Here is a 27,768-nt window from a genome sequence, read left to right as displayed (position 1 = left end):
ACCTTTAGGCCAGTGTCCACATGGAGGATGTATTTTCACCAAAATCTGCTGACTGTTGACATTGCTCATCCCTGCTCCAGTGCAGTGCGTCATCCATACATCCTTGATTTGTTTCGAGCAATGCTATGAGCAACATATGGCCTTGTAAATACAACAGTTTATAGATTCAGTCACTAAACTAGGTAGTAGGGGGCAGGGGGGGCAGTGTGGTTTGATCATGTTAGCTGCTAAACTAATATCACTGACATCAGGTTGACTGTGAGTGCCAGTAAGAGAGTAGTGAGGTTTGGGGCTACACATTTTTTAGGATATCACTGTGCAATCTGATGACTGCAGATGCAGGTAAATCAGGCAGGGTTGTACACACACACACACACACACACACACACACACACACACACACACACACAGGTGGCAAAAGAGCACAGAGAACTGGATTCTCAAACCCAGAGACTTCACAGGTGAGACGAGCGGCCGAGAGCAAGCCAGAGGCAAAACACCTCAGAGACAGAGATAAATTAAAAAAAAAAAAAAGCCCAGACATGAGGACAATCCAGTCCTGGCAGCATCTTAGCATCAAGAGGTTATGTAAAGCTCATCTCTTCCTCAGAACTCAAGTGAAGTCCTTTGTCTGAAGCTGTTATCTCTTTCTGAATTGAATTCTATTGTGCGGAAGTTAATGAGACAGTCACACACAAGAAACCATAATTCACTAACAGCTTTTGTCACAATTTTGAGTTATAGTTGAGTGTCTGGATTCCTCATTCCCTATTCCCTTGAAACTAATTTCTCACAAAGTTTCCAACAATGGGCGTGTAACTACATACTAATCACAGCAGAAACTGAGAAAAAGTACTGATTGACAGGAATCCTCTAATTTGAGATGATAAGAAAAAAAAAGCATGAAATCACAGTGTAATTGATAGAAAATTAAATGAGTGGGTGATGTCTCAGTTTATAATGAGTCCAGATTTCTGCAGTTCTTTCAAGACATTTTTTTTTTTGTTTTATACAAATTAAAAGCTTCTTATGATGAAAACTGACCTTTTGGCTCACCTGTTACGAGTGTGTGCACCATGTACAAAGGCTGAGTCCTTACGGCAGTGGTGTCATCCACAGCCACCAGCCCCCCCCAATCAGAATTCTTACACTCTTCAGTACAGACCATACTGCATGTGTGTGAGTGTCTACATCAGGTTCTTACCAGCAGGGGCATCGCCAGGTCAGCAAAGTAAACGAAGGCCGCCCCAAGTGCGAACCCCACAGCCACGGGCAGGAAGGCGAATGAGCCGTACTTCCCAGAATCCTCTGCCATGTCGATCGCTGGTGCCAGCAGTGACCAATAGGAAGCAGCCAACATTACCTGAGAGAGGCGAGAAAAGCGAGAATGAGAGCTAAAACTGAGATACTTTACTTCTTGAATTGCTGTGCAGCCCAAATAAGAAATAGGCAATTAAGAGTAAAGGTTTAAAGTGGTGAGTAAAAATGACATTTCACACACAGACCTGCTGAATCACAGCAGCACCCTTTCAATGAAATGTAAAAGCGTTAATTTGAAAGTGATGTTTTCTTGTTTTTAAACTATCTCATCCATTGGGCCTCATGCGCAAACCTCTGGTATGAACAGATCCATTCAGATGAGCCATATGAGTCATTTACCGCCTGTCATCACGGGGGAAAGATTTGTGTGACATAAGAATTATAAACCCTTATTCTGAAGGAATTTTTACTTTAAATATGATTCTGAAGCAGTCAGACAGGTAGCCTCATATAGGTATCTGGGGGCGTCAACAATATGTCGATTATGATGGAATCTCGTGAATGTGAACAGGTGGCATTCATCAAGTGCTAACAAGCGAGTACAACAAGCCTGTGCATTTAACAGAGTTTGGCGAATCTGACTTGGAAGACTCAAAGAACATTGAAATAGAGGTTTAAATGTCTTGAAGTTCCCCAAATTTGCGTGTGTGCGCCCACGTTTGAATGTGCGTGCTGTGTTGTGTGCTGGTGTCCAGTGCATTCAGCGTCCTCGCAGGTAAATCACCCTGAAAGCATCTTTCACTCCAAAGCCTCGTCTGTTTGCGTCAGCTGTCAAAGTCCAAACAGAGAGGGAACGGTTCTGTATGTCTGAGCACACTCGTGTCTTTTCAAGCTTCATGTATGCAAACAAAGCATCCACAGTTTCTATTATCACTGAAGGTTGCCACATGCTATTTTTTTTGTTCTGTATGGGTTCTAACATCTCCCCTCATAGCTGCCTCCTGACACTGCATCAGCTCTGGAAATGCAAAACACAAGTCTGCATTCAGCCTAGCCAATCACAGATAATGGAGGCATATTGTTAGGCTCCAGTCAGGTCCAGCACTTTAAAAACAATACACTGCTAGCAACAATCTCTGAGAGCTACGAATTATGGCAAACGCAACACTTTTCCTCTCGTCTTATTCATGCGCTCTACGATCCAGAATGATCCCATTCCGTTTTCCATCTCCAGTGTAACCTCTCATGTTGGCAATCAAAAACAAAAACAATCTACATTTATTTTTGTTGTTTACATGATTCAAATGTCATTTTTTCTCTGCTCTTTCCAACTTGATCCTCAGTTGGTTGCGCATGGCAATAAGCGGGGAAAGGGAACGGAGTCAAAGAGGCGGAAGCAGAAAGCTGGACGCAAAAGACAAAAAGTGTGTGGATCTTGAACTTTATTGGTTTGTATTTATTTTGCATCTTCATCTCTCCGCAAGAGAAAAGCAGGCCAAAGAGATTAAAGAGAATGTGTCAAGATGGTGGTGTCAAATTGACTTTACTATGGTACTTGACTGTCTGTTTGCACAATGATTTTAACCCATTACAACCCCTACAGCCTTCTTTCTTTCTACTTTCCCCAAAAATGGCGTCAATGTTTTTCACGATGTTGTCCTTCCCTAAGGGATTACTGCAAAGCAAACGTATACTGTGATGGCCCATCAGTCATGTTCGCCTGAGCTCAATCAGATCTGGACACATCTCGTCCTGCGGCCAGTGGAGTTAATAGATGATGGCAGATGATGATGGCCTTTGTTGTCTGATGGAGACCTCTTCTCTTTTTCTTTAAAGGTCCATGTTTTTAGATTTTATCTTAATGGATTATACTAATGCCAAATGAACAAGAAGACAGTGAAGATATGATGCATTTTACGTTGTTTCTTGAGTAAGATGCTTTTGCTTACACATAAGGAATTGTTAATGTTAGATTTCTCAAAGGCAGCTTGGTGTAGTATTTTCTGCAGAGAGCGCAGGGAGCTTCCATTTAATTTCAACAGTATATATCATCTCAGCACCACAGAACTACTCAGTTGTGATAAGCATGATTAGGCTGTCACATTTACTGACAGTGGTTAGTCATTGGTTTGAGTTTACAGTCTAATAATGTCTGTTATTGATTCGTGACAGCGGCTGATCAGGCCAATTATCAGCTAATTGTACTCAGTTTCTAATAGCAGTATGCAGTAAGTGGTTGCCCTACTTTCTTAAAAATGTGCTTGATGGCATTAATTACTCCTTAATGACTGCTGATGAAACTTGAAACCTCAGCATTCTCGTTGCCCTTTTGTAGAGCTTCCCTTTTATAAGTAACTTTAATATTTATCCACCCAGAAAAAGCTAATATTTCGCTTTTTTTTGTTTCTGAGCCTCAATGCTGCAATAAATTTGTATTTATCAAAGGCCAAAGGGGCCTGGTCATAAAAATAACTTAATTCCGAGCCTGCCGGCTTACTGGGAGCACTAGTTTTATAGGCCTAATTATGTAGCAGAAGAAACAGTCTGAATAATAATTGCAAAGCTTTCCAACAATAGCAGGTCCTTTCATCTGGGCATGGTTGGTCAAACACAGTGACCGACTCCAACCACACTTCCCTGATTCCTATAAAGTAGCACGTATTAGTTGCTATACATGCATCTGTAACTTGTAAACTTTTTAGAGACTTTGATCATTTTTCCGCTCTGCTCATAACCAGCTGCACCACCTGCATAACCCATATTTACAGAAAAAAAAGAAAACTCTTGGGGGGATTACTTTCATCTCCACACCTGCTCTCTCCACATTATATTATATGGAGGGAGCATATTCATTCATTCATCTACCGATCATGGGTCCAATTCTGTAATATGGGGAACATCATGTACCTCTAAGCCAACTGAGTCAAGGTGGGGAGCTGTCTACATGTTAATGAGGAGCAATCCAGTAAGCAAATAAGCTTAGCAGTTTGGCACACAGCTGTTACAGCTGCCAAGCCTCAAAGGTGCACAAAACAAACTGAGGTAAACACATAAGTTTGCATGTGTCTCATGTGGGGATTCCTGCTTTAGGTTTCTTGCAGGATTGGTTAAGCACTTAAATATCAGGATTACTATTACTGCTATTCAGAAATGGGACAACTGTAACGTGTTTGGATGATTGCTGTCAAGGAAAATGATCTGAGATCATTTCTGTCTTCAATTCATCTCCTACATGCGGCGTCTTAAGAAGAAAACATACAGTTACAAGACCTTGACATTCAACCTGTCTTTCAAAATCGTATCATGGACTACAGATATTGCAATTCATATGACAATGATTTTCACTATCCAAGCAATAGTTTGACATTTTAGGACTTATGCTTTTTCACTTTTGACAGTTTGAAAAGAAGACACCACTTGGCAACTTTAATGTTGCTACAGTGGTCACAGTCAGACGCCAGTTGGCTGGGGACGACTTCTTGGCCTGACGTAACCACCATAAAACCACAAATTGTCACTTTGACACTTTACTTTTTGTACAGATAAAACAAACAAGATCAAATGTGTTAATTAGTGAGTTTTAGAGGTGCTCTTTGGTGGATTGTAGCCCGAGTGGAAACTGTTAATTGAGGCTATTTATTTCTAGTCTTTGTGCTAAGTTAAGCTAAGTGGCTACTGGCTATAGCTTCACATTGACTGGACTGATACGACTGTGGCATCAATCTTTTCATCTAACAACATTTTTTCCAAAATGTCGAACTATTTCTTTGATGGTCTCAAGCCCTGTAAATCCAACTCACGATTCTGTTGTAGATTTTAATGGTGCAAGAAAGAAAACAATCAAAAAGAAATAAATTAATAAGATTTTCATATCTACTTCCTAAAGTAATTTCCTACACTAATTGTCTTGACTTCTGGAAATTAAAGATCCCCTCCAGACATGCTCGTAGTTGGATACGAAACAATGTACTTTGACTAATAATGTGTGTCTGATCTATTATCTTGTTAAAATCCTTAAATTTACATCTACTCCTCCCTCATTAAAGACTCTATGATTATGCAAATGTGTTTAAGCGCCTCACAGGAGACTATTAATGAAAAGTCCTCTCAGTGTTTGTGCATTGGAGGCTGCATGTTTCCACATAATGCCTGTGAATATTGACTGCTGGACCAGGACTGCTGTCCAAACTATGTATAATGTCCTTTCTTGTAACAGCTTTTCATTGTCTGTGATGTGGAAAATCAGTTCAGAAGCCTCCCAATGCAGAGAAACACTGAAATCAAGAACGGTCTGTAGTACAGCTTTTCATGGCTGGCATGACAAAGATAACAAACATGATGTTTTAGGTTTTACTAGATTGACTGAAAAGATGACATTAAAGACTGTTTCGGCTGTGCGTGTACCCTGTGCTGTTTGTCCCTTTTCCTCTCTTGTCCTCTCTAGCTCTGCCAAAGTAAGGTACATCTGATGCTGCACCTGACCTGGGAGTGAGTGCTTAAAAGCTCCTGTACCTGCATCAGAAGGGGTCTGCTGGTCTGGCTGCCTCTCGGTTTGGGATTTTGTTTTGACTTTTGAACTTAATTCTGTATGTTTGTATGCCTTTATGTTAGTAAATTGCATGAATTTGACTGTTTTAAATGTTTTTGTTTTTTTGTTTTTTTTTTGTGGTTCAGCTGGTGGTGGTCTGTGGGGCCGTCTAACAGTAAGGCATAGCAAGACTTAAATGGCAGCAACTTCCATTGACTATATATAAATAGTTACCGTTATCTTTGACTAAGATAAGCCTAATATGCTTGGACTTTCAGTCAGCTAAAACTTGACTGAAAAATACAGGATGACGTTGACTAAATATGAGAAAATGAATACCAGTTTGTGCAGCCTCATTCTAAAAATGGAGAGAACACTTTAAGATCCACTGCTGCTATGTCCCTGACAGAAACTCAAAAAAAAAAAAGAACAGACAAAACCAATTTTTACTCTGAGGACAACGGACTGGTTTAGGGTATAATAATGTGGTTGAAATAGAAAAGAGTTTCATCACACAAATGTGAGTGACTGTCGTGTATGGGGTTCAAAGCAGCAATAGGCAATATCACATGCTGGCAGCTCCAAATGACAGCGAGGGAGAACAGTTTGAAATATTTGTACTTCATTACTCAGAAGTGCTGGACTAACATGACATCACTTAACTTCTCACAGAACACTCATATCAGCTCAGCGGATCTGTGATACCAGAGGGCAAAGAGAGCCGAGGATTTTAACTTTACTGAGCATAACTTTCTCTGAGCATAGCCCTCGCTGGCTGCTACTCAAAAGACAATTTTGGAGGGACAGGTACCAGACTATCTGAGGATTTCAAGGCCAACAAGTAAATCTTACTTCATTCACCTGAGACACAATATTGGACAATGCAATCTTCTTGTGTTTCCATCTCTTTATTTTTTTCAGTCAATTTATTACCAGCAGTCTTTGTTCCTCTTCTTTATTCGTTTCACTATCAGCAGTAAGCACTTCTGTTCTTTCTTTCTTTATGGTTCTTGTCTCTGATTTGCATTCCCAGCAGCCAAACCCCAGGTCCGTTCCACAATCTCAAGTCTCACTCATTAAGTCTGAATCCAGCACAGCCTCAAGGCTATTGAAACACCTGTCTAACACTGATGCCAGCTCCCAATTACTGCTCTGTTAGCTCAGTCTGGGCCAAATACTAAGCCTTTCACAACCAGTTTTAGATGTATACATGGAATACTTTTCCCCAAAAGTATTATAATAGGAACATGTGAACAGGGCTGGAATTTATTTGCATTGCATTCATTAGCATAGGCATGTAGCAGAGGATCGTGCTAAAACTGCAAAACTGCAACGTAGTTCTTATTGTTATTAGTTTTACTCCATTTTGATTTTCTGACCTTATTGTCTAAAACCAACAATTGCCTGCGTGATCTGCATCTGTTAAGCTACACTTGGAAAATGAGGTTAGCTAGCACTTGCAGAGGTATATCCAACCAAAAAATATATGCAAGACAGCACACACGGCAATGCACAGGGCCCTCTTGGCTGATTTCAGACGGGACTGTCGACTCCTTACACTCAGTTTCAATCTTCATCTTCTCGCAGCGTGACTGTTGGTGGGCAATTGGTCCTCCACTTTGGCCCAGGTTGAAATATCTCAGCAGCTAGTGGATGGATTGCCATGAAGTTATGTCCAAACATTTAGAGTCTCACTGGGATATATCCATCTGAGTTTGGTGATCCCTTGACTTTTCATCTAGAACCACCATTTTTGCATTTTAGTCACATGTCTTAACACCTACTGGATAGATTGCCATGAAATTATGTACAGACATTCATGGTCCCCAGAAGATTTTGCCTGATTTTGGTGACTTTTTATCTATAACCATGACCAGGTGTAGGCTGTTAAACTAAGGAGTGGTTTTGAAAAAATATCTTGCCAAGTATAACTTGTGGAATTGTGATCACCTGGAAATTTGGAAGTTTTGTTTTGTTTCGACTGTCTATAGATTTGGGTTAACAATTAAATTGCGACAATTTGTTTACAGTATGTGACATTTAGAATTCTAATTTATAGGATCATAATGATAGAATGATCTGCACGAAGAGGAATAAACAGGAAGAGAGACATCAGAATGTTGTAGCTTAATCAAACTACTCTCTTCTGGATCTCAAATTGCTCTAATCATTAAGTACTCAGTTCTAGACACCATAGGGTGCTCTGGTCTTACAATGCTTGAGGGCAATCATCTAGATGCATGTAATCAATCCCGCAATTAGTGATTTCCCTGCTGAGTGTGGAGGTTCCTTGTGAGGACTGAACATCAATATTAGGAACCAACACTGAGTCATTTGAAGGTTTCATAACTGTATAGTTTTACATATAGTGATCTGTACATGTGATGGACATGGTCCCTGCATTGATTTATTATCAGAAGTCTATTTTTCAAAAGCTGACTGAGAGAATTCTCATGAGAGTGCTGCCGATTCTGATCAGATGTGGATGTAGAAACCTTCAAATTAAAGCTGAAAATCAGTATTTAAACCTTGAAGCCCTGGATTCACTTCAAATAAAATGTGCTCCAGCGTAAAGCAAAAATCTAATTTCCCAAACACTTAATTGCACTGTATGTGTAGATTATAGAGAGAAGAGAACAGAATAATTGCTCCCACTAAAAGCTGCAAGTTAGACTTTGGAGATATGCTAAGTCTGCTCTGTGTGTTCAGCATGCCTTTGATGTGAAATGTGAATGTGTTGTGTGTGAATGTGAATGTGATGTTTTCAATTGCTATCTTGGACCCACAAAGTAAATTAAATGATTTACTTAGAGGAAGCTCTTAAATCGAAAATGAGGTGATGGTGAGGATGGCGCTGATGAGTTCTGTCTCCCTGCTGTGTAAAGCAAAAATAGTGAGCTATAGCCTTTCCTACGGGTGATTCATTGTCTTCTGGATGCTCGAGTTCTTCCAGGTTCTTAAATAACTGCAGTATTTTCTCGCCAGCCGTGGTTATGTGGCTCTATCATCTAATCACAGCCTGTGGCAAATGGAGAAATAAGATCGATAAGAGACAGTTTGATGGATTGCCGAGATAAAGACAGGCATAACACAATTGGATTACTGCCCCACACATAAGTCCTACTTTACGAAGTGATCATTAGTTGGTTCTGTGAAGTACTTTGCAGGAAGGGCAAACACGTTCTTCATTAGGGGAGCAAGGGAGTCTATATCACACATGTCTTCATCTCACCATCTTGACTGTTTCCCTGTCCATAACCCACCAGCTTTCCAAGTAAAGGTTAGACTAAACTGAGTCTCAAGGTAGTGCTTAGATTATCCTCTCAACATGTTACCAATTTCATCACTTTTCAATGGCCAGTATTCCCTTGTCAGTGCAAAATCTCCCAGGAAAGAAGAAGATGCTTCCATTTATTTTCCCTCTCCGATCAATTCATCTTCCTCCCTGACATATCTTCTATTCCATCCATCATGCCCCTGTTTATCTAGTAGCTTCTAACGTTCAAAGTGGTCCACTTTCTCCCACTTCATCTATAAGGTTAATCGATGTCATTCCTTGGTTCCTGCATCTATCTCTCCATATGTCACCATCTCTCACCTATTCTTTCTCATCCTGCACTACAACCATCATTCCATTTAAGCAATCTCTCTGTAGGTCTATCTCAGTCATCGAGGAAAATTCTATGGTGTTGTGTATTTTTATGTTTGGCTGGAAGAATTGCACCACTTTACATATTTACAGTTTTTTTTATCAAAAGGAAAGGCACCTCTGCAGATAGGTGGCCATGTACTCAATGGCCATAAATCTGGTTGTTTTATTCCAGAAAATTACACAGTAAAACTACATGTATTCAGTGATTCTCTCAAATAGGCTCTAATAAAGCATTCTGAGCACAAAATACCAAAACTCCTCCCTGAAATCCAAGTCAGTGATAAACAAAATAAAAAGATGTCAGAGAGGATAACAGGACCAAGAGTCTGCAGCCATGACAGTACTCTGTGGGGCTGTACTTAGGCACAGCGGCACTTTGAGCTGAATGCTAATGTCAACATGCCTAAGTGCTCATAATGACAGTGTTACCACGCTGATGTTTAGCAGGTATAATGTTTATCATTTCAACCGTCTCTATTGTGTAAGCATGCAAATGTGTAGTTACAATTGATCAGGATGTCAGTACCAAACATCCCTGGCAATCAATCCAACAGTTGTTGAGACATTTAACGCAAAACCACACACGTCATGGTGGTGCTAGAGAACGCAGGTGACACTAAAGTCAGTGGGACTGCTGAGATACAGTATTTCACAGGATAAATGAAATCTTTGACAGGCTGGTGGTGCAAGGTGAGAAGTCAGAGGATCAACAAAGCCATTAGGCTTCATCCCGTGTGTACACCATGAGCGTCATTACAAAATGTCACGGAAATCAATCCCCATATTAGAATCAATTAATATCGAGGACTTTCCACAGACAATCAGTGCTGTATTGATAAGTTCATGGGGTTCATTTGCAATCCAGCAACTACATCATATTTGAAGTGAACTACACTGACACCACTGAGGGTGATCAAATCCTCGAAAGGTCCTTTACAAATCAGACTAGATACATGCAAAGCTTTATTTAATTACATGCAAAGCTTTTGACAGCACTGCATACATATACATACATACATACATACATGGTGTGTGTGTGTGTGACCCTGGAGTTCAGCAACCATTTGCCTCATTGATCAAAGGACAGTTATCTTACATCCTACTCATTCGTCTATACTTTAGAGGACATCCCACTGTGGTCCCACTGTGCTCCTGCATCGTTATGACTGCACAAAGGACTAAAATAGATCGGTCTACAGATATTTGGTTGCAGATCTAAAAACAAGTCCACACTGACAGGCATGAACTGTCGATGGAGAATAGCCTCAAACAGGGTCCTGCAGATCTGCCATGTATTATTCAGACATTATTTTCCAGCCGCACTGACTGGATCGAAATGTAACTGTAAGTCATTCATCGATTAAAAACATAAAATGTTGCTGTTTGGGGTTTTGCTGCTCAACTAATTGAGCAACTCCTTTCATTATACCCTGCAATGGGTTATATGTTTCAGAACTGCTGCATTATTAATGATGAATATGATCAATGGATGAATCAGAAGTTGCAGCTCCACTGTGGCTTCACAATCCACCACGGCAAAGAATCCAGCATCACTTCAAAATGTAAAGGATGTTTATTCCACAACTTAACCAATTATTCAGAGCAGAAACTACTGATATCTGTGCATTTGTTCTGCCACTATGGGGGATATTTACTAAGGATTTCAATCAGCATTATTGGACTGCACCAAGTTTAACTGTGGAGAGGGGTGATTTCATTTGGATTCAGGTTAGTTTTCTTTTTTTTTTTCTAGTTCATTGTTTCAGCTGTAGCAGGCATGCCTATGTAAAATAAATAAAGAAACTGTACAGAAGAATAGAACATATAGAAATATATTTGAGATAATTTATCTGTCAGTGTAAGCAGCGCGGTGGGTTCACATTATATAGGGAGAGCTAAGGTCATTGAAGGTGTGAAGGCTGGAGGGAACCTCTCTGCCACTCCGTCGTTGGACTGATGCCGCTTTTCACTTCACCATTCTATACATCTCACTGCTGTCGGCTAACATCCTTGTGAAGTGTGTTTTTCCACTATAAACCCTACAAATTGCAGTAAGTTCACATATGTGAAGTTATTTCACTGTAGCTCTCTGTTCATCACCATCACACATAAGAGCAGCGATGCTTTCGCATGGTTGAACCTTTCTGTGGCTCATACGATTCGTGTTCTTCCTGAGTTTGTCCGAAAGTCTCCTACAGATTTTCAGTCTGTTTATAATTTTCCCTCACATATAGCCTTTCTCTTGTGTACATACATGGTTGCAAATTTCTTCTCTTTAAGGTTCAGGCACAGAAAAAAAACTTTCCAGACATGCCTAAAATAACCTGGAATTAGATCATATTTAACAGCCGTTTATGCAAATCAGATGCACTGCAACTGATTTGCATCTAGACTAATTTGCAGCAGGTTTAGTAAATGTTCCCTATATGGTTTTACACTGCTTTCACAATTTACCATACATGACTGCTTATCTGAAATATTTATAATGCAATAATATTTTTACCCAAACTGTGCTGGACACACACAAGAATCAGCCTTCACTACATTAAAACACATCCATAGTGAGCTGTGGTTATGTACATTTCAGTAAAGCAACACAGAAAGCAAACAGAAAAATAAGCCGGTACGGCTTTCATTATCACAACACACACAGCAGCACAGCATGCACAGCAGCCTAGCAGACAGAATTGTAACAGCCAGTGTGGGGACCCTTGGGAGACTTAACAATAAATCAGATTCTGCTCAAAACTGATCAAATAATGCAGGCATCAAAGAGTTGCCTCGCTCCCAATTCTGAAATAGAGCCAAACAAAGGCATTACACAGTCTAACAAACATTAACAAATTGTTCTGTCACTAGAAACCCGAGGAGGAGGCAATCACCTGTTGAGGTCCAGATCAAGTTGTACATGTTCCTATTGAGAGTCAAGGGAAAGGGCGCATTGAAAAGCCTGCCACCAATCGTAATTCATGTGAAAGACTATGAATTCTACAGCACTGTGAAGCAGATGCATCAAAGCCCATAACATGATATCTTTCACAGATTACTCCCAATATCACTGAAGCAACCTGCAATATTTCAGAAAGAAATGGAGGAAAAATTGTATCTGGTAGAATTTCTAAATATACAGTATGAGGGCAGTTCTAGTAGGATTTGATTGTTGGAAAATGGCTCAAGTTAATGTGAAAGTCATGCATTAAAAAAGTAAGAGTAGCATTAATTGTGCTAGGTGATAGCATGTCATTACTTGCCACTAGTGAGAAAACATACTGTATGCTAGTGCATGTTTTGTGTTTCCATAGTGGCAGTCTGGCTACGCAGGTCAAAATTTCCATGACTGTGAAAAGCTAAGTGAGTAAAACATGACCTGATTTCCAAAAGCTATGAAGCTAAAAATGACACGTTTCTTCCCCTGCTCCTAATACATAGGATGACTTAAATGCAGAGAATTAAATTTCCTCCATGCATAAATAAAGGATGACTTAAAGGATAGCTTATTTGAAAGGGTGACAACCTGCTGCAAGCCGGATGCATCATCTGCTGTATATATCTATGAGTGAGTTCAGCTAGATGTTTCAAGTTATCAACAACACCAAAACTCCAATCAAGCCCACAAGGAAGAAGAACTTAATGTTTGCCCACAGATCCAACTGTGGCTGATCATTTAAATCTTTGGATTCCAGTGTTTAGGTGTACACTGCTTCCTTTGTCTGAGAACATTTCTAATTAAGGTTTGGACGGTGCCCTGTATGCCACACTGATGTCCTTTGCTAGTCAAATGCCTGTTTAAGCGATGCTATTTGATTCAGCGTATTTACCTTGTTACCTGAAGCGGATATTGATTTCTGTTTACAGTAGCCAAAATCTTTGAATGTGTGTTACATTAACAGTAGTTCCAACAGTCTTAATTTCTTGCTGTCATGCTCCAATTAGGGCTGCGACTAACAATGAATTCATTATCATAATCTGCTGATTATTTTCACAATTGTTTAGTCCATAAAATGTGAAAAAAAAATCTCAAAAAGGTTTATCATAATTTCCCAGAGACATCTTCCAATGACGTCCCAAAGACTCTTCATTAATTTTCTTTCAACTGACTAATCGATTAAGCAGCTAATCGTTGCGGCTCCCGCTCCAAGCATTGCCCAGTTTAACATTCTTCCAGTTTCACACATTTACACCTCCAAGATGTCAAGTCTAATCCTGCTGGCAACCACACATTGCCCCCGGTGCAACTAAGGATTAAAGGGCTCTTCTAAAGGGCATGTTCAGAGATCTATTAGTGGCAGGAGATGGCGTCCTCATCCTTTTTCTTGTCGAGATTTTCAATCAATCACTGGTTCAAAGAACTTCCCCTACAGACTCGCTTCTCTAATCAGAAGGCTGCCACTTTCAACTTGGTTGTAAAAGGTGCGAACCTGTGAAGAAAGAGTTGAACAAAGGTTACCGAGCAAACGCCATGGGAAGAGGAGTAAAAGTCTAACAGTCAGTCTGTTGAAGCTACGCTGCCAATCACGCAGCACTGTGCTCTTGCTGGGATGTAAAGTTCGATATGACACACGGTATCACTGAAGGCTAATGTGATCAGTGACATTCAACCAATATTGCAGTTGCAGCAGGCTTTAAGAGGCATACAGCCAGCAGCTCTCCATAACCCAAAGATGAAGTCATGTCTCACAACAGACTTCAAGGAAGGTAATATGTGCGTTTGATGACAGGGATATTGTCTGGATTCATTCACACAGTCATTGTTGTTGGTTTTCTTTTTCCTCATGCAAACACTGGATCCTACAAGGAATGACCATGATTCAGTTAGTCTGATCTGCACTCAGCCATGCAAAGAAATACAGATATTCTGCTTATTCATGCAGGAATAATCAGAATATCTTATGCACAAATGTAGAAATCCCACAGTTTTACTTTGCACTCGGTGAGCTAAAACTATTGTTTGTCAGAGAAAACTGTTTGTTGCAAGGTTCCCCTCCCTATTTTCATCAATACAGGAAAGAAAAGCAAAGTAGTTAAAGTAATTAGCAAGTAATGTAATCATCAGAGAGGATAAGCATCTTGAGCTCCATGTATACCCCACACCACCCCAGCCTCCATGTGAAGCACGTCGCCCCAGCTTCTCCATTTATACGTCCACACTTGACAATGGGATCTGGTCAATTCAATCACCTCAATGCAGTGCGAGAGACACTTGTGATGGAAAGCTGGAAGGACGACTTAGGCAAAAAAAAAAAAAAAAATGTTCATTTGAAATTCTATATATGCACCCAGAGGGGATGAGCAGAACCTTGATAATTAAGTCAGGCCTTGTAAGACTGAATTCACAGCACTTCTCTGAGAAACATACACAGACCTTACTGTTCCACTTAGCTTTAAATATTCTGCACACAACAGAATATAAATGTACAGTAAGAGCATCTGCGCTGTCCATATGTTCTACAAACGTGCATGCGTGTGTGGGTACAATACTGCAAACCTTCCTCTGATGGCTCATTTGCTGCTTTTCAAAGCAGAAATAACTCATTGAAATTGAAAGTAGCTATTCATTTTTACTTTCCCACAACATGCAAATATTTATACTTTGTGTACATCCAAGTGTACATAACAGACAGAACAACCATACAGCAACACTGTAATACTTTTATTTATTTGTGATACTGTCTACCCCACAGCATGCATCTAGCAGCAGCATGGCAACAAAAATAAAGCCCTTATGGATGAATGCCTACACCTCTGCTGCAGCCTCTTAAGACTCGTTTTTAACCTTTTAATGCCAAAAGTCACGGAAAAGCCTTTAGGAGCTGGTGTAGGCTGAATTCTGTAAAACATAATACCTTGAGAAAATCCCACACACAGTATAATTACATGAAATACTGTGTTTTGGCAGATCCCTCCAATTTACACTGGCTCACGAGCTTTTGTGCATTACACAGGCCACTGTTTTCCTTCAGCACATGAATTACATGATAAAAATCTCGGCGTCCTCCATATGGGCGGGCAGTCGACCAGCTGGAGCCAGAGAATGACATGCATTAGTTAGTGCATCAGTTTCAGACTGAGTAACTTTCTTTGGAGTAAATGGGCTGCCATGTACAGATTCTTCATCCAAGCTTCAATACAGACTCAAGTTAACTGTATTTTTACTGGCAGCCAATCTCCACAGTGCCTCAGTCTCAACTGTTAAAGTAATGGCTTCGTTTCTGGCTGAGAAAGCGCTCCATCACCTGTTGTTTTATTTCTAAAGGTTTTAGATTGAGTTGTTTTTGCAACAGCAACAAAAGCCTATAAAAGCATCTACGGGGTGAAAACTGGGATTAAAATAGTAAATCATACATTTTATCTTCTCAGATGAGGGAAGAATGAAAAGTGGTCTCAGCAGCACTGCCATCAGGTTCCATATTTATTCACTCTGAATCATCTCCATAGATATTGTGTTTGACTAGAGGACAGAAATTCTGAAACTTCCTAGAAGCTCTCTCAAAAAGATGTGTCTCTTTCCTTGTTAATGAGTTTAATGTAAAGTAATATGAAAGCAGCAATTCTTAATATTCTTAACAGGTGTGAATCCAACATGTTCTGACAGCTACTCTGTCGCAGTAAAAATGAATAGAGAAAATATAATCTGTCTTCTAGGCCAAGACAATTTGGTATAAGTGAGGCATAAAGCAAAACTAACTAAAACTGAAACAAAAGAAAGTCTAAAATTAAATGAAATTTCTTATCATTGGGTTATTTGGTTTGCTGGAGCCTTTGTGCCACATCTCATAGGCTTCATGAGTGGATATGGTTTGCTCAGTCCACAGTTGTTATGATCTCCCCCCATAGATGACTGCCTGTTATCACGAGTGACACTACATATCAAGCTCTAGTGAAAACAACGACCTCCATGACAACGGTGCTTCCTTTCATCCACCGATGAAAGGCAAAAGATATGGATCATTTTTTTTATCAAGGTTAAAGAATGAGGCTTCAAGCTCAACTGATGATCTCCTTCCAAATGACATTCCACTTGCTTTTTTGGCTTCCACTCGTTTTCTTTTACTGAGGTCTCTATCATTAATGTGCATTTATGTAATGCCTTGGCACTGCTGTTGGTCTCCTCTCATCGTCGATGTGCATTTGTGCGTCATGTGGACTCAGGCCATCTAGCTACGACATCAAGAATCATGCACGCAAAATCCCTTACATGTGGTGAGACTGCGGTATTAATTAATTAGTGTCTTCATTTTTGCTCGGACCAGTGATTTTATGTATTCATCACACTGACAAGGAGAGTGCTCATTTTCTTTATCACACGGCGGGGAAACGACTGAAGATGTGTGGAACTGCAGCTCTGACGGGCAATAAACGCACTGACATCCCACGGTTGGTTTCTTGGTGCATACTAAACATAAATTGCAAAAACTCATTTTCAGAGGTTTGGTGGGTGGAGGGATACTGTGCTAAATCCTGGAGGAGACAGGATTCCTGTCACAGGTTAGGAAACGTAGTGAATATGCATTTTTCTGGGAACTTTTCTGAGAAGTATGCAACTTTTTGGAACCAGTTATAGGAACTATTTCCTTCAGCATGAACCAAGAACTTTGGAACTTTCTGGAGGTGTGTTTCTGGTCCGTTCAGAAATAAAAATGATCACTGACTATGCAAAATACAGTGCGCTGCTCTTTCTTCCAATCCCCAGGGCAGGAAACACCTAAAGTAATACAAGTCATTTATACTGGCTACTACTTTTTGAAGGAAACATAATGTCGGCTGGATTACGTTCACTGGCAGCCGTTCGTTCCAGTGCAGCAGGTAGTGTGACGTTATGACACAGCAGTGAAAACTTACCAGCCAATGAGAACTGTTTGTACATGATTGTAATCCGTAAAAAAAAACAGCTGGAGCCACCTTCATAAACTGCCTGTGGAGGAATTACTGTTGTATCAAGAGAGCCCTAAACCGTTCCCGTATAATAACTTGAAGAGAGACAGACTGGGCCTGAATGTCGCCCACGAACGTCATTCCCAGTAACTGCTTTCTCTAACACATCTGTCCAAGAAAAAAACAGTACCGCTACCTACGGCATGCCAAGAGAGGTGGGACTGGAAGGAACCCAAGAAGGAAGGAGGATAAATAGAGATAGAAAAAAAAAAGAAATTATCATAAGTTGTTATTCTTTGTCTGCCATCACAGCTGAGAGACGCTGAGTTCTGGGACAGCATGACGTGAATTTCTGCTGTGACAAAGACTGTGTGGCGTGTGTGTGTGTGTGTGTGTGTGTGTGTTTGTCCATCTGTAGCTGAATCTGTGCGTGTTTGCATGTGTCGGATTCAGGGGGGCAGCAGATGAAAAGCATGGGAACAGGATGGCATCTGAATCACATGAGACGCAAAAAGCATGACACATGCAGGTCATGGAACACCCACCGAGCCTCACACACACTCACACACACATACATACACACACAACCCTGTGCTTCTATCCATGTAAAGACCCTCATTGACATATGCATTTGCTAGCCTCTTACCCTAACCTTAACCATCCAAACTACGTGCCTAACCCGAACTTAGACTTAAACCTAATTCTAAACTAACCCTTAAAACAAAGTCCTAGCCTTCAAACAGCCCTTGGAAGTTGTCAAAGCCACTTTTTATGTTAGACTTAAAAGTATTGTGAAGGTCCTGAGCATGGCTGGCCTATTGGGGAATACGTACAAAGTATAAATGCAACCCTTTTTTTTTGCTTTCATGAGTTTCTGAGACTTTATCTATTGTTAGGAAAGGCTTATTTCTCTCATATTTTGTTCCCAAATCTGTGCTACTGACTACTTTACCAAGATAATTCATCCACCTGACAGGTGTGGCATATTACGATGCTTTTTAAACAGCATGATTGTTGTACAGGTGTGCCTTGGGCTGGTCACAACAAAAGGTCACTCTAAATTGTGCAGTTTTAATCACACAACACAATGCCACAGGTGTCGAAAGTTATAAGAGAGCAAATTGCATGGCTGACTGCAGGAATGTGCACCGGAGCCTGAGAAGTGAATGTTCATTACACCACCATAAGTCATCTCCAGCGCTGTGTCCGAGGATTTGGCAGTATGTCCAACCGGCCTCTCGACCGCCTTGAACCACGGCAGAAAAAGACTTAAAGCTTTTATTATTTTAAACTCATGAAAAATGGAACAAGAAACAGAAGTGTTGTGTTTCATTTCTGTTCTGTTGAGGCAGAGGTTGAGCTTCAGTGAACACATAAGGTGTGACGTTGTGTCCCGACTGTGCAAATACAGCACATACAAAACCATGTGCAAATACTGTTTTAATAGAGTGCAGTGAGTGCAACACAGCGGCCCTGTCTGAGATGAGCCGCGGCCACGTGGGCTGCATTGCATGGCTTCATCAAATCTGCATATGCACAACAGCAGAGACCAATAGCTGTTGGTTTCCCTCTCACATCTTAACCTGCTGTTCATCTTACTAACAATTATTCTGTGCATGACAGTCGCTCAGCAGGCTATGTCTTCATGAGTCACCTCAAGATTTTTACCTGCAGTAACATTTGACAGATGAATCTCTCTCAGTATGGCATTTCAACAGACTCATGCAACTAACAAGTATAGCTTTTTTTAATCTTTGCACAGATATAGAAATAAACATATTTAAAAAAATCTATTATGAGTGGATGTCGATAAAATAACCAATGCCATAACACACTTTGACACTGTGTCAAATTGTGCTCATGAGCTTGAACAAAAACATGTTCAAATTGTGCTGAAATGTTGGGGTGTTGATGTCAAATAGTTAGAAATGTAGTAGAATTATCAAACTTGCAGCAGTTGTTTAAAGGGATAGTTCAGGTTACACGAGGTACTAATGCATATTCAGTGTATTACCCAAAGTGGATGGCAGTCAGCACGTCCCCAGTTTGGAGAGGCAGAGTAGTACCGACACGGATGCTAAGCAACATGCCGCTTCAGATGTGCTCCACAGAAAACTTCTTAAAAAAATCTTTATCAGTTCAAGTGCTATATTTAGAACATTTTCAGTGTTTCACCTTGCTATCAGACAGCCTTTATTTGCAGGTCTTTCGCACTATCTTACCTGATGGTTGAGTGCAGCAGTGCTCTCCAGCAAGTGCAGAAAATATAAAACCAAAGGAAAGTGCTGGCTGATTGAAAGGTAAAGTGAGGTGAACGTTTTAGTGAGTGTTGTGTGAACTTGTTTGCTTGAATGTAACAAATGTTCATTTACATGTAAAATCAGAAATGTCATGTTTAGAACTGGTAAAGAAGTCTGAGGCACTCCAGAAGGTAGTGTGTGAAATGGATGTCAACTAATGAAGACATCACTATTAAAAGAGCTGAGAAAGGAGAGCAGTGGCCGTGTGGAGCAGAGACCAGTACGTCACAGAGGCCAGACAACAGCTGGATAACCGTGACAACTATGAGCCCTTAATGTCAAACCCAATTGAACAAATTTAGACTAAATTTAGAGAAATGCTCCGACAGGCAAAGAATGAAGAGAGGATTTTGCAGAAAGAAGAATGATTTTCTATTGTGTTTAAGTTCAAAAAACCCTTCTTTTTACATGTTTCCTAAAATACACAAGAACTTAGAGAATCCACCAGGGAGACTTGTGTGTCTCCCTGGTGGATTCTGACTAAATGAATCAGTAACAGAAGCAGCAAATTTTTTATCAAGCCATTTGTGTTAATTTTACCATCTTATATTCCAGATAGCATGCATGTATTGAATGAAACCAAAGCCATACAGAACACATCATTTTTAGTGGCCACGGACGTGGAATCACTATATACTAATAGTGACCATAAAGAGGGGTTAGAGGCTTTATCACATTACTTAGAAAAGAGACAACAGGAGCAGACGCTGCTGCTGCTTTCATTTGGCAACACTTGGTGATGGCAGCTTGTTTTGCATCTAATTACTCTAACCTGTTTATTCTGAGAGGAAACATTTGGGTTTTCTAGCCTAAATGTCTACTTGGTCAGATTATATGGTGGGAGAGGTACATAGATTATATTCCCTTATTATGGTCTGGGTCAGAGAGATAACTTCTACAATTTCATATGCATTTAAACAACAGTAATTTGAGGTTTAGCCTGGAGTTCTCTTTAACTGAAATCCATGTCTTGACCTTCAGATCATGAAAGAGGACAATGGAGATTTACATAGATCTATGTATAGAAAACCGACTGATCCTATCACCATGCTCAGAGCAGGCAGTTTCCATCCCCTACAGTCGATTGACAATATACCTCTTGGGCAGCTTTAGAGACTCAAATGCATTTGTGACACAGAAGACGATTGGGACGTATTGAGAAGTGACAGTTCTCAGTTCAGAGAAGCTCCTCCACATGCCCCTCCCATCAGCTTAGGAAGAGTCCCAAGCCTTAACAACAAACTTGTCAAGGGTTATCTTCCCCCTGTGCAACATAACACCTGCTTAAGCATCACAGCAGGTAACCGCAGTGTGCAAATTGCAATCATTGTGGTAACATGATTCAACAACACTGACAAAACATCAGGTCATTGGTTTAATATAAAGTCACTGATCGATTGCAATACCTCATATGTGGTCTACAGACTCCAGTGTCCATGTCGCTGTTTTTATATTGGGAGAACTAAGTGTAAACTGAAGGCAGGACTGGCCCAACATAAGCATGCTATAAGAAGTGGTGACCCCCAACATCCCAGGGTTCCACTCATTCAGAGGCTGACCATGGCGTTTACACTAAAGAGATCAGCCACAGACTGCAGAGAAAACTCAATAAGCGGAGGGGATAGATTAAAAAGGCTCCTACAAAGAGAGTCGTTTTGGATTTGCACATTGAAAGCTGCGCCCAGGTTTGAATGGGGAACCTGATTTCTCTCCATTTCTGTAACTGCCCTTTATTTAGAAACGATGATTCATTGTTTTACCTTTGTGTACTGACTATTAAGATGCTGCGTATATTTGTTGCTTCTGTGTATGTATTTGTAGTTTTTTGTTTGCTAGTTGTGATGTCCTCTGCTGGCGATCATACAGGAAGACGACTATCTCGTATTTGCCCTGAAAAAGGCCTCAATGGCTGAAACATGTAGGCATGTGCTTACCTCTATTTGAAATTATCAGTCATGCATTAGAAAAGGCTTCTTAATTCACTACCTTTCCGAGTGCCTCGGACTTCTCTACCAGTTCTAAACTAATTTGATCCCCAAACTGATGAGCACCAGATGGACACCATTTGCAAGCACTCCTTGCAACCTGGTTTTCTTGTTTTGCCTGAAGTCGTATCATGTTGTCAAACATTTTGAACTCCTTAAGTTATTGCTAATATTTACCAAAGAGGGATTTTCATTTCTGACAGCGCTGTTGGACTGACAATATTCACTGACTGGAAGTTTAAACACTTCTATTGCTTGGATAAATGTGAAATTCTCATGTTTCAGTAGTTGTGGTCTGGTCTGTTTGTCTTGTGTGATTTTATATTAAATCAACTATTGATAGCTGTTGCAACTTGTGTTGCAACAGCGTAACTGTATAAAGATGCTGTTGACTGACGAAGGTCTATGACCGAATAATTACATTTTCAATAAACTTAGTGCTGGCACTACAAAATATTTGGTTCTTTGAGATCAGTAAAACATCTGAAATGGATTTACAGTGGGGAAAAATACTCAAGGAATCAGCTGGTCCTCCAGAGCAGCTTCCAAAGAACAGCATCATACGGTGGGGTCAGGGTCAAACGCACCACATCATTAAAGAAAAGCTGTTGTCCATTCCTTGCAGGTCACTCCTCAGGTGAGACTGCTCGAAATGAGATTCGAGACCGAAGTAAAAGCTTGTCAGATTGTGAATGAGTGTAATTGCTCTCCTTTGCACAGTGAAAAAAAGGAAAATTTTGGAGTGCAAGGGCAGGAAAAAGTGGTTTGAATGACAAAAGGCATGTCTGCTTCTCCTGAGCATTATCCAGCACTGAAAATAGCACCATCACTTAATGCAGTGGAACACTCGCTTCCTCAGTATCTGCCTCTGCTCCTTCTCTGCTCTACTCTTTGTCTGACCTTGTTTCACTGTGGCCAAAAACCAAGGCCGGTCAGGACATTCTCTGAAAGCGACATAGAGGGAAAACCGATCTGCTCTTCTCCTCTTCCCATGTCCACTCAGCTCCTCAGGTACCTTTACCTCAGAAACCTAAATGCCTGGAGAGTTGAATTTGTCCAATTTAAAAGCCACACGGAGGAGCAATCTTGCCACTTGGCACAGCCAGATCTCAGAGGCACAACATCAGTGACTGTGGAGGTGTGTTGTTTACAGTCTGCATTCAACAAGCACAAAACTGTACAAGCCAGCAGCATTTCGTCTCTCTGCATCCATTTATCCCGTATTAGTGCTCCAGACGGTTTACCTTTTTTTCCCCACACACACTTTCAGTAACACAAACCGAACGGGAGCCGTTATTCAAAAAAAAATTGAAATTTGAAAAGATAGATGTTCCAGTCCTTTGTGCATTCTGCGACGACACCAGCTGCTGCTAACTTTGAATGTCGACAGGATTATCAGGGCCAAAAGCTTACATATAATATGCAGGGTGAGTATGAATAATTGAGTTTCCTGTTCAAATGAATTACTGGAAAAGCATATTATGCCAACAAGAGTCTGTAAAATTGGAGAGACTCTCCCAACGTGTCTCAATTATTCATGGTATTCACGCCGAGTCTCTAAGTTAATCAAAAACATGTTTCAGAAAGATATGCTGCTCACAAAATTGGATAAAAGTGCAGCAAATGTTTGACCAAATCACCTCTCAGCTTTTCCCCATCAATCTCTGATTTCATTTGAATGTATAAGAGCATCAGCATACCCTGGGATGGAACTAAAAAGCTGTTAAGACCAAAACAGAGATAACTGAGATAAGGGCTGATTGAGATTCGATCCATCTTTTCTGGCGTTCTCTTCCTCAAGGAAGCGTGGACGATCCTTCATCATGTGGCATTAGTCTTATCAGCTCGCTCATCTTGGCCGGTGATGATCACCAAACTTGCAATTTAAGTTTTCAAAGGGATTTTAAAATCCATCCATTCCTCAAGGTAACTTATGAAGCTGTCTACATGCACGAGACAGGTGCTCTCTGAAAATGAAGGTTATCATTTAACAATGCTAGGAACTGGAAAATCGAATTAATGAAAATGTTTTGTAGATTTGAGGTACGTTGAAAAGACCTTAGGGCAAGGCTATTGTATTTCATTAAGTCTGGGGGGAGATTAATCTGATGTTTTATGAAAATTATGTGAGTATATTGCAGACAAAGGACACACATATTATAAAAAAAGACATATTTTGTCCGCAGACGCAGCAGGTAGATATGTTAGCAAAAAAGCTTTGATAGAGCCACTGAACAGCATTTGTAAAGCACCAAACAGCAGACAGACTAAATTAGTAGCTGGTGAACATAATGGACATTTAGCTGATATGAGACAGACAGATATTCTTTCTCAGGAGTTGGTGGAGACCAGAACTCAAAGGAGGGTGGACATTGGACTTGACATGTGGCCAGAAACATAACTCCATATGAATTCTAATGTTGTTCCATGTCTACATACGTACATGTCAACAGGCAACTGGATCTTTACACATTAGCCAAATGAACTTTGATAATATGTCACTGTTCTGTTTACAGGCTGTTGTGCTGAAATCAATTCATGCAGGTTTGAAGAAGCTCACTGTTAATTAAAACCTCATGTTGTGTTGGACAGTCAGCTTCTGTCCCTTTAAGCCCTCACATTACTAGTGTGACACACACACACTGCATTTGTTTCAGCACACAACAGAAAAAATGAGAGTCATATCTCTCTTATGAGAACTTGTAAAAAGTTAAAACAGCCATGCCGCTCTTAAAGGAATCCCAAAATATTGGACAAGATAGCTTCCATAGGTTTGAAAAGCTTAAAAAGCAATTTACTATTGTAATAAGCATCACTTTGGGACTTCACACATCTGTACCGCATTAGATTTCCTGCTGTCTTCTTACTCTAAGACACTTCATAAATATCAGCCGTGAACTGTTGCTCCCTCAGGAAATCAAAAACTGTAATTGTAAGAGTCAGATTGTGGGATTTAGAGGATGCATTTTCTATTATAGCACAATACCTCTTCAGACATGATAAGGCCAAGAATTCCTTCAGGGGAACACTTATCTCAAACTTCCAAGAATTAATGCGACATCTGGAAGTGTCAGGCTTTGAAACTCTGCCTGCCACAGTGACACATTCAAGAGCCCATAACATTCAGCCTCCTGCTACCTGTGCTGTAAGTGTGTGTGTGTGTGAGTGTGAGTGAGAGAGATAGAGAGAGACAGAGTGTGGTTTGGCTCAGACGCAATCTAACTCACCCCAGCTGCAAAGCCTAAACTTCCATCCAAGATGCGCTTCTGGAAAGAGCAGACCAGACAAGAGAGATTGAGAACGTCTTACTGTTGACTGAACTGGCAAAAACACAATATGGCCTGAGAGTAATAAGAAAACAGCAGAAGCATTCTGTCGGTCGACGAGCTTCATGTGATGCGCTGCAACACACTCTGTAACAGTCGTACTGGCAATCCTCGGCTCTTGGCAGCAGCAGCTGAATGGCTGAGAGGATTTAAAAGATGTTGTCTTGAAATAAATAATAAAAACATGGTTCATTTATGTGCTGTTTTCATCCAGATGCTGTTTCATCACGGATGTATCTGATCAATTGTGTGTTCAGATGAAGCTGCGCTGTGACAGCCTGTTTACACAGGAGGCTTTTCAGACGCATTTTTCACTCGTCCGTCTCATCTGTGTCTGGCCGGGTGTTTACTCTGGCCACGCAGGAGCCCAGAGCGGATTCTAACACTTCAAGTCCATTTTCTTCTGTTTTAGCCTCACAAGCACAGGTGACTCTAAACACTGCACGCAGACGGAGCTGCTCTGCTCAGGTGCTGTTTTCTGGACGTGGGCTGTGCAGACATTACATAACATGAAGAACATCCACATTTCTAGAAAGATTCTAACACTCTGGGAAACAGGTTTTTTTTCTTTTCTTGCCAAGAGATGAGAAAATCAATATCACTCTTACGTCTGTCTTAAATATGAAATTAGTGCTCACCAAAGGTTAGCTTATCTTAGCTTAGCATAAAGATTGGAAGTAGAACCTGAAGCAACTAACTTTTGTTTGTGTGACTTAAACAAACATGTTAATTAGTGAGATTTAAAGGTGTTGGAACAGTAGGCGGACTGTTTTACTTTTGGGCAGACCCCCCCCCCCCCCGAGTCTTAATGCTAAGCTATGCTAACCCTGCTAGCTGCAGCTACATCATTACCATACAGATGTGGGAGTGCTATCTTCTCGTCTAATTCTTGCCAAGGCTAAGTGCAAAGTGTTTACTCGGGCTCCACATGTTTGTGCGTTCATGCAATACCTGTCGGCTGGAGAAGACAAACACCAGGGCTGCTCCGGCAGCGGTCAGACCCCAGGTGAACAGAGTCCCCAGCAGGGCCTGGGTCATGGGGCTGTAGCCTTCCAGCATGGTGCCAGACCTGGACGGACAACACACATGCACACAAACATATACCATGGCACATTCACATTATGCTGGAAAATGTGGCACATGATATCTTGTGCTCATCTTTCTGGATGGAAAGAACAGGAGGAGGAAAACAGAATGGGTGGAATGTGAAATGACGCTGAAATGTGAAAGCAGTAACACTTGTGTATCTTTTCATATGTTCCACTTCATATCTACAACACGAGAGCAACCACAAGATACACACACAGGGGTGAAAGTACTTCTGCTGACTCATCTTCAGTCAACTTGTGTGTGTTTGTCTCAGCACACAACAGAGCGAATGAGTCATATCTTATTTGCACAGAAGTTAAATATCCTGGACTGTTTCATTTGCATACATGTTTCCAAACCTGCTGGAACTGGCCGACCATTTCTCAATTAATAGTTAACACAGCCTAAAATATGATTAGGATTCATGTTTCTGCCACAATAAATGCAATGTACAGTAGGTGCTGTGAATGCTAGGCTGTCACTTTGGCACTCATACTGCAAAATACTTGAACTTTTAGCTTGTTTAGCTTTTTATTTGGAGGAAGAAGAATGTGTTATTTCTTCTGTCAAAAGTGCCATGGTCTCACTTTAAGGGAGCACAAGCTGGCGACTTTTCACATTCACTTGCGGTACATATGTGTTGCGACAACTGGAAATTTTTAAGTAACACGTATGCTGAAACTGCTCGCATGTAATCATCTCATGTCATTCTCATGAGTGCGTGAATAAAAAACAAAAAAAAATCATGCAGTTGGGATTCTTTACCGCACAGCTGCACCGAAAGCTGCCTTCATAATGCAACGACTGACAACGTCAGATGGTGAATATGACTTACACAAACTTGTATTCATCTCATCAATGCTGCATGTTTTTTACATTTATTTCTGTCGACAAACACTGCATAGACTGCTTTAATGTGGCTGCATTAACATAGTATAACTCGTCGTCGTTTAACTGAGTTGCACTGCAGCATTTCTACAGTAACCTATATTCAGAGCCAGCCGGCTAACTTTAAAGGCTTGCTCGCCTTGTATTACATAACAGCACGCTTAAATTTCATTCAAACTCCATTTGTAGTATTATGAAACAACATGTATTCATTCGGCATAGCTGAATTTTACCGTAAGTTTACGTTATCGCAAATGTTTGCCAATAGCTTCAAGTTTACTCACTTCTTTCCAGCTGCACCTCGATTCTTCTGTATTTACTTCCTACTTCCCGGTCCACGTGTCTATGACAGTAAAAGCCCCGCCTCTCCTCGCAGCCTATTGGTCAATCACTTTGACAGCAGCTGCGGTGGAGGCGACTCCATTCATTAAAATTATAGACTGTGAAGAACGCAAGAAAGGGGTTTGGAGAGCTGAGAAATTCAGAGCTTTATGTGAGAAATACTTAACAATATTAAAGTCAAAATGTCTCACTGTCTCATCATGGATTATCTCATGTGAATCCAATTAGATTAGATTCATTGGATTTCTGAAATCTGTGAAGATCTAGTAACATGTAAAAGATGGCAAACAAAAACAGCAAATTTCAACAAGCAGTTTCATATACATGCACACGCTACAGTTAAGAGGGAAATATTGTACTTTTTAGTCCAGTGCATTTATCTGACAGCTCTGCAATTTACTTCATAGAATAAATTATACATATAAACCATACAATCTGTTTATAGCCTAATATTTGTGGCAGTATTGTGTAAACAAGTAGCAAGTAGCAACATAGAAATTGAGGTCAATTTCTATGTTACAATGCC

At 40.6% G+C, this 27,768-nt stretch overlaps 1 protein-coding gene across 2 annotated transcripts in view; it reads right to left on the bottom strand.

The window, feature by feature from the left end:
* slc39a11 (solute carrier family 39, member 11) overlaps window positions 1-27,215 on the bottom strand; it is a 116,382-nt gene extending 89,167 nt beyond the window's left edge. Inside the window, exons 1-4 of one of the 2 annotated variants that reach the window (XM_076759946.1) lie at window positions 27,185-27,215; window positions 25,875-25,992; window positions 24,825-24,863; window positions 1,205-1,363 (exon numbers count right to left, since the gene is read on the bottom strand). In XM_076759946.1, coding sequence (XP_076616061.1) covers window positions 1,205-1,363; window positions 24,825-24,863; window positions 25,875-25,982 — 306 coding nt within the window. In that variant the 5' untranslated portion in view covers window positions 25,983-25,992; window positions 27,185-27,215. The remainder of the gene's footprint in view (window positions 1-1,204; window positions 1,364-24,824; window positions 24,864-25,874; window positions 25,993-27,184) is intronic. The other variant, XM_076759947.1, reaches the window with a different exon arrangement.
* Between the last annotated feature and the right edge of the window lie 553 nt (window positions 27,216-27,768).

Source organism: Chaetodon auriga, chromosome 20 (genome assembly GCF_051107435.1).
Source record: "Chaetodon auriga isolate fChaAug3 chromosome 20, fChaAug3.hap1, whole genome shotgun sequence".
Classification (NCBI taxonomy): domain Eukaryota; kingdom Metazoa; phylum Chordata; class Actinopteri; order Chaetodontiformes; family Chaetodontidae; genus Chaetodon; species Chaetodon auriga.
The sequence above is the reverse complement of the archived record's forward strand: the minus strand, read 5'-3'. Positions and strand labels throughout refer to the sequence as shown.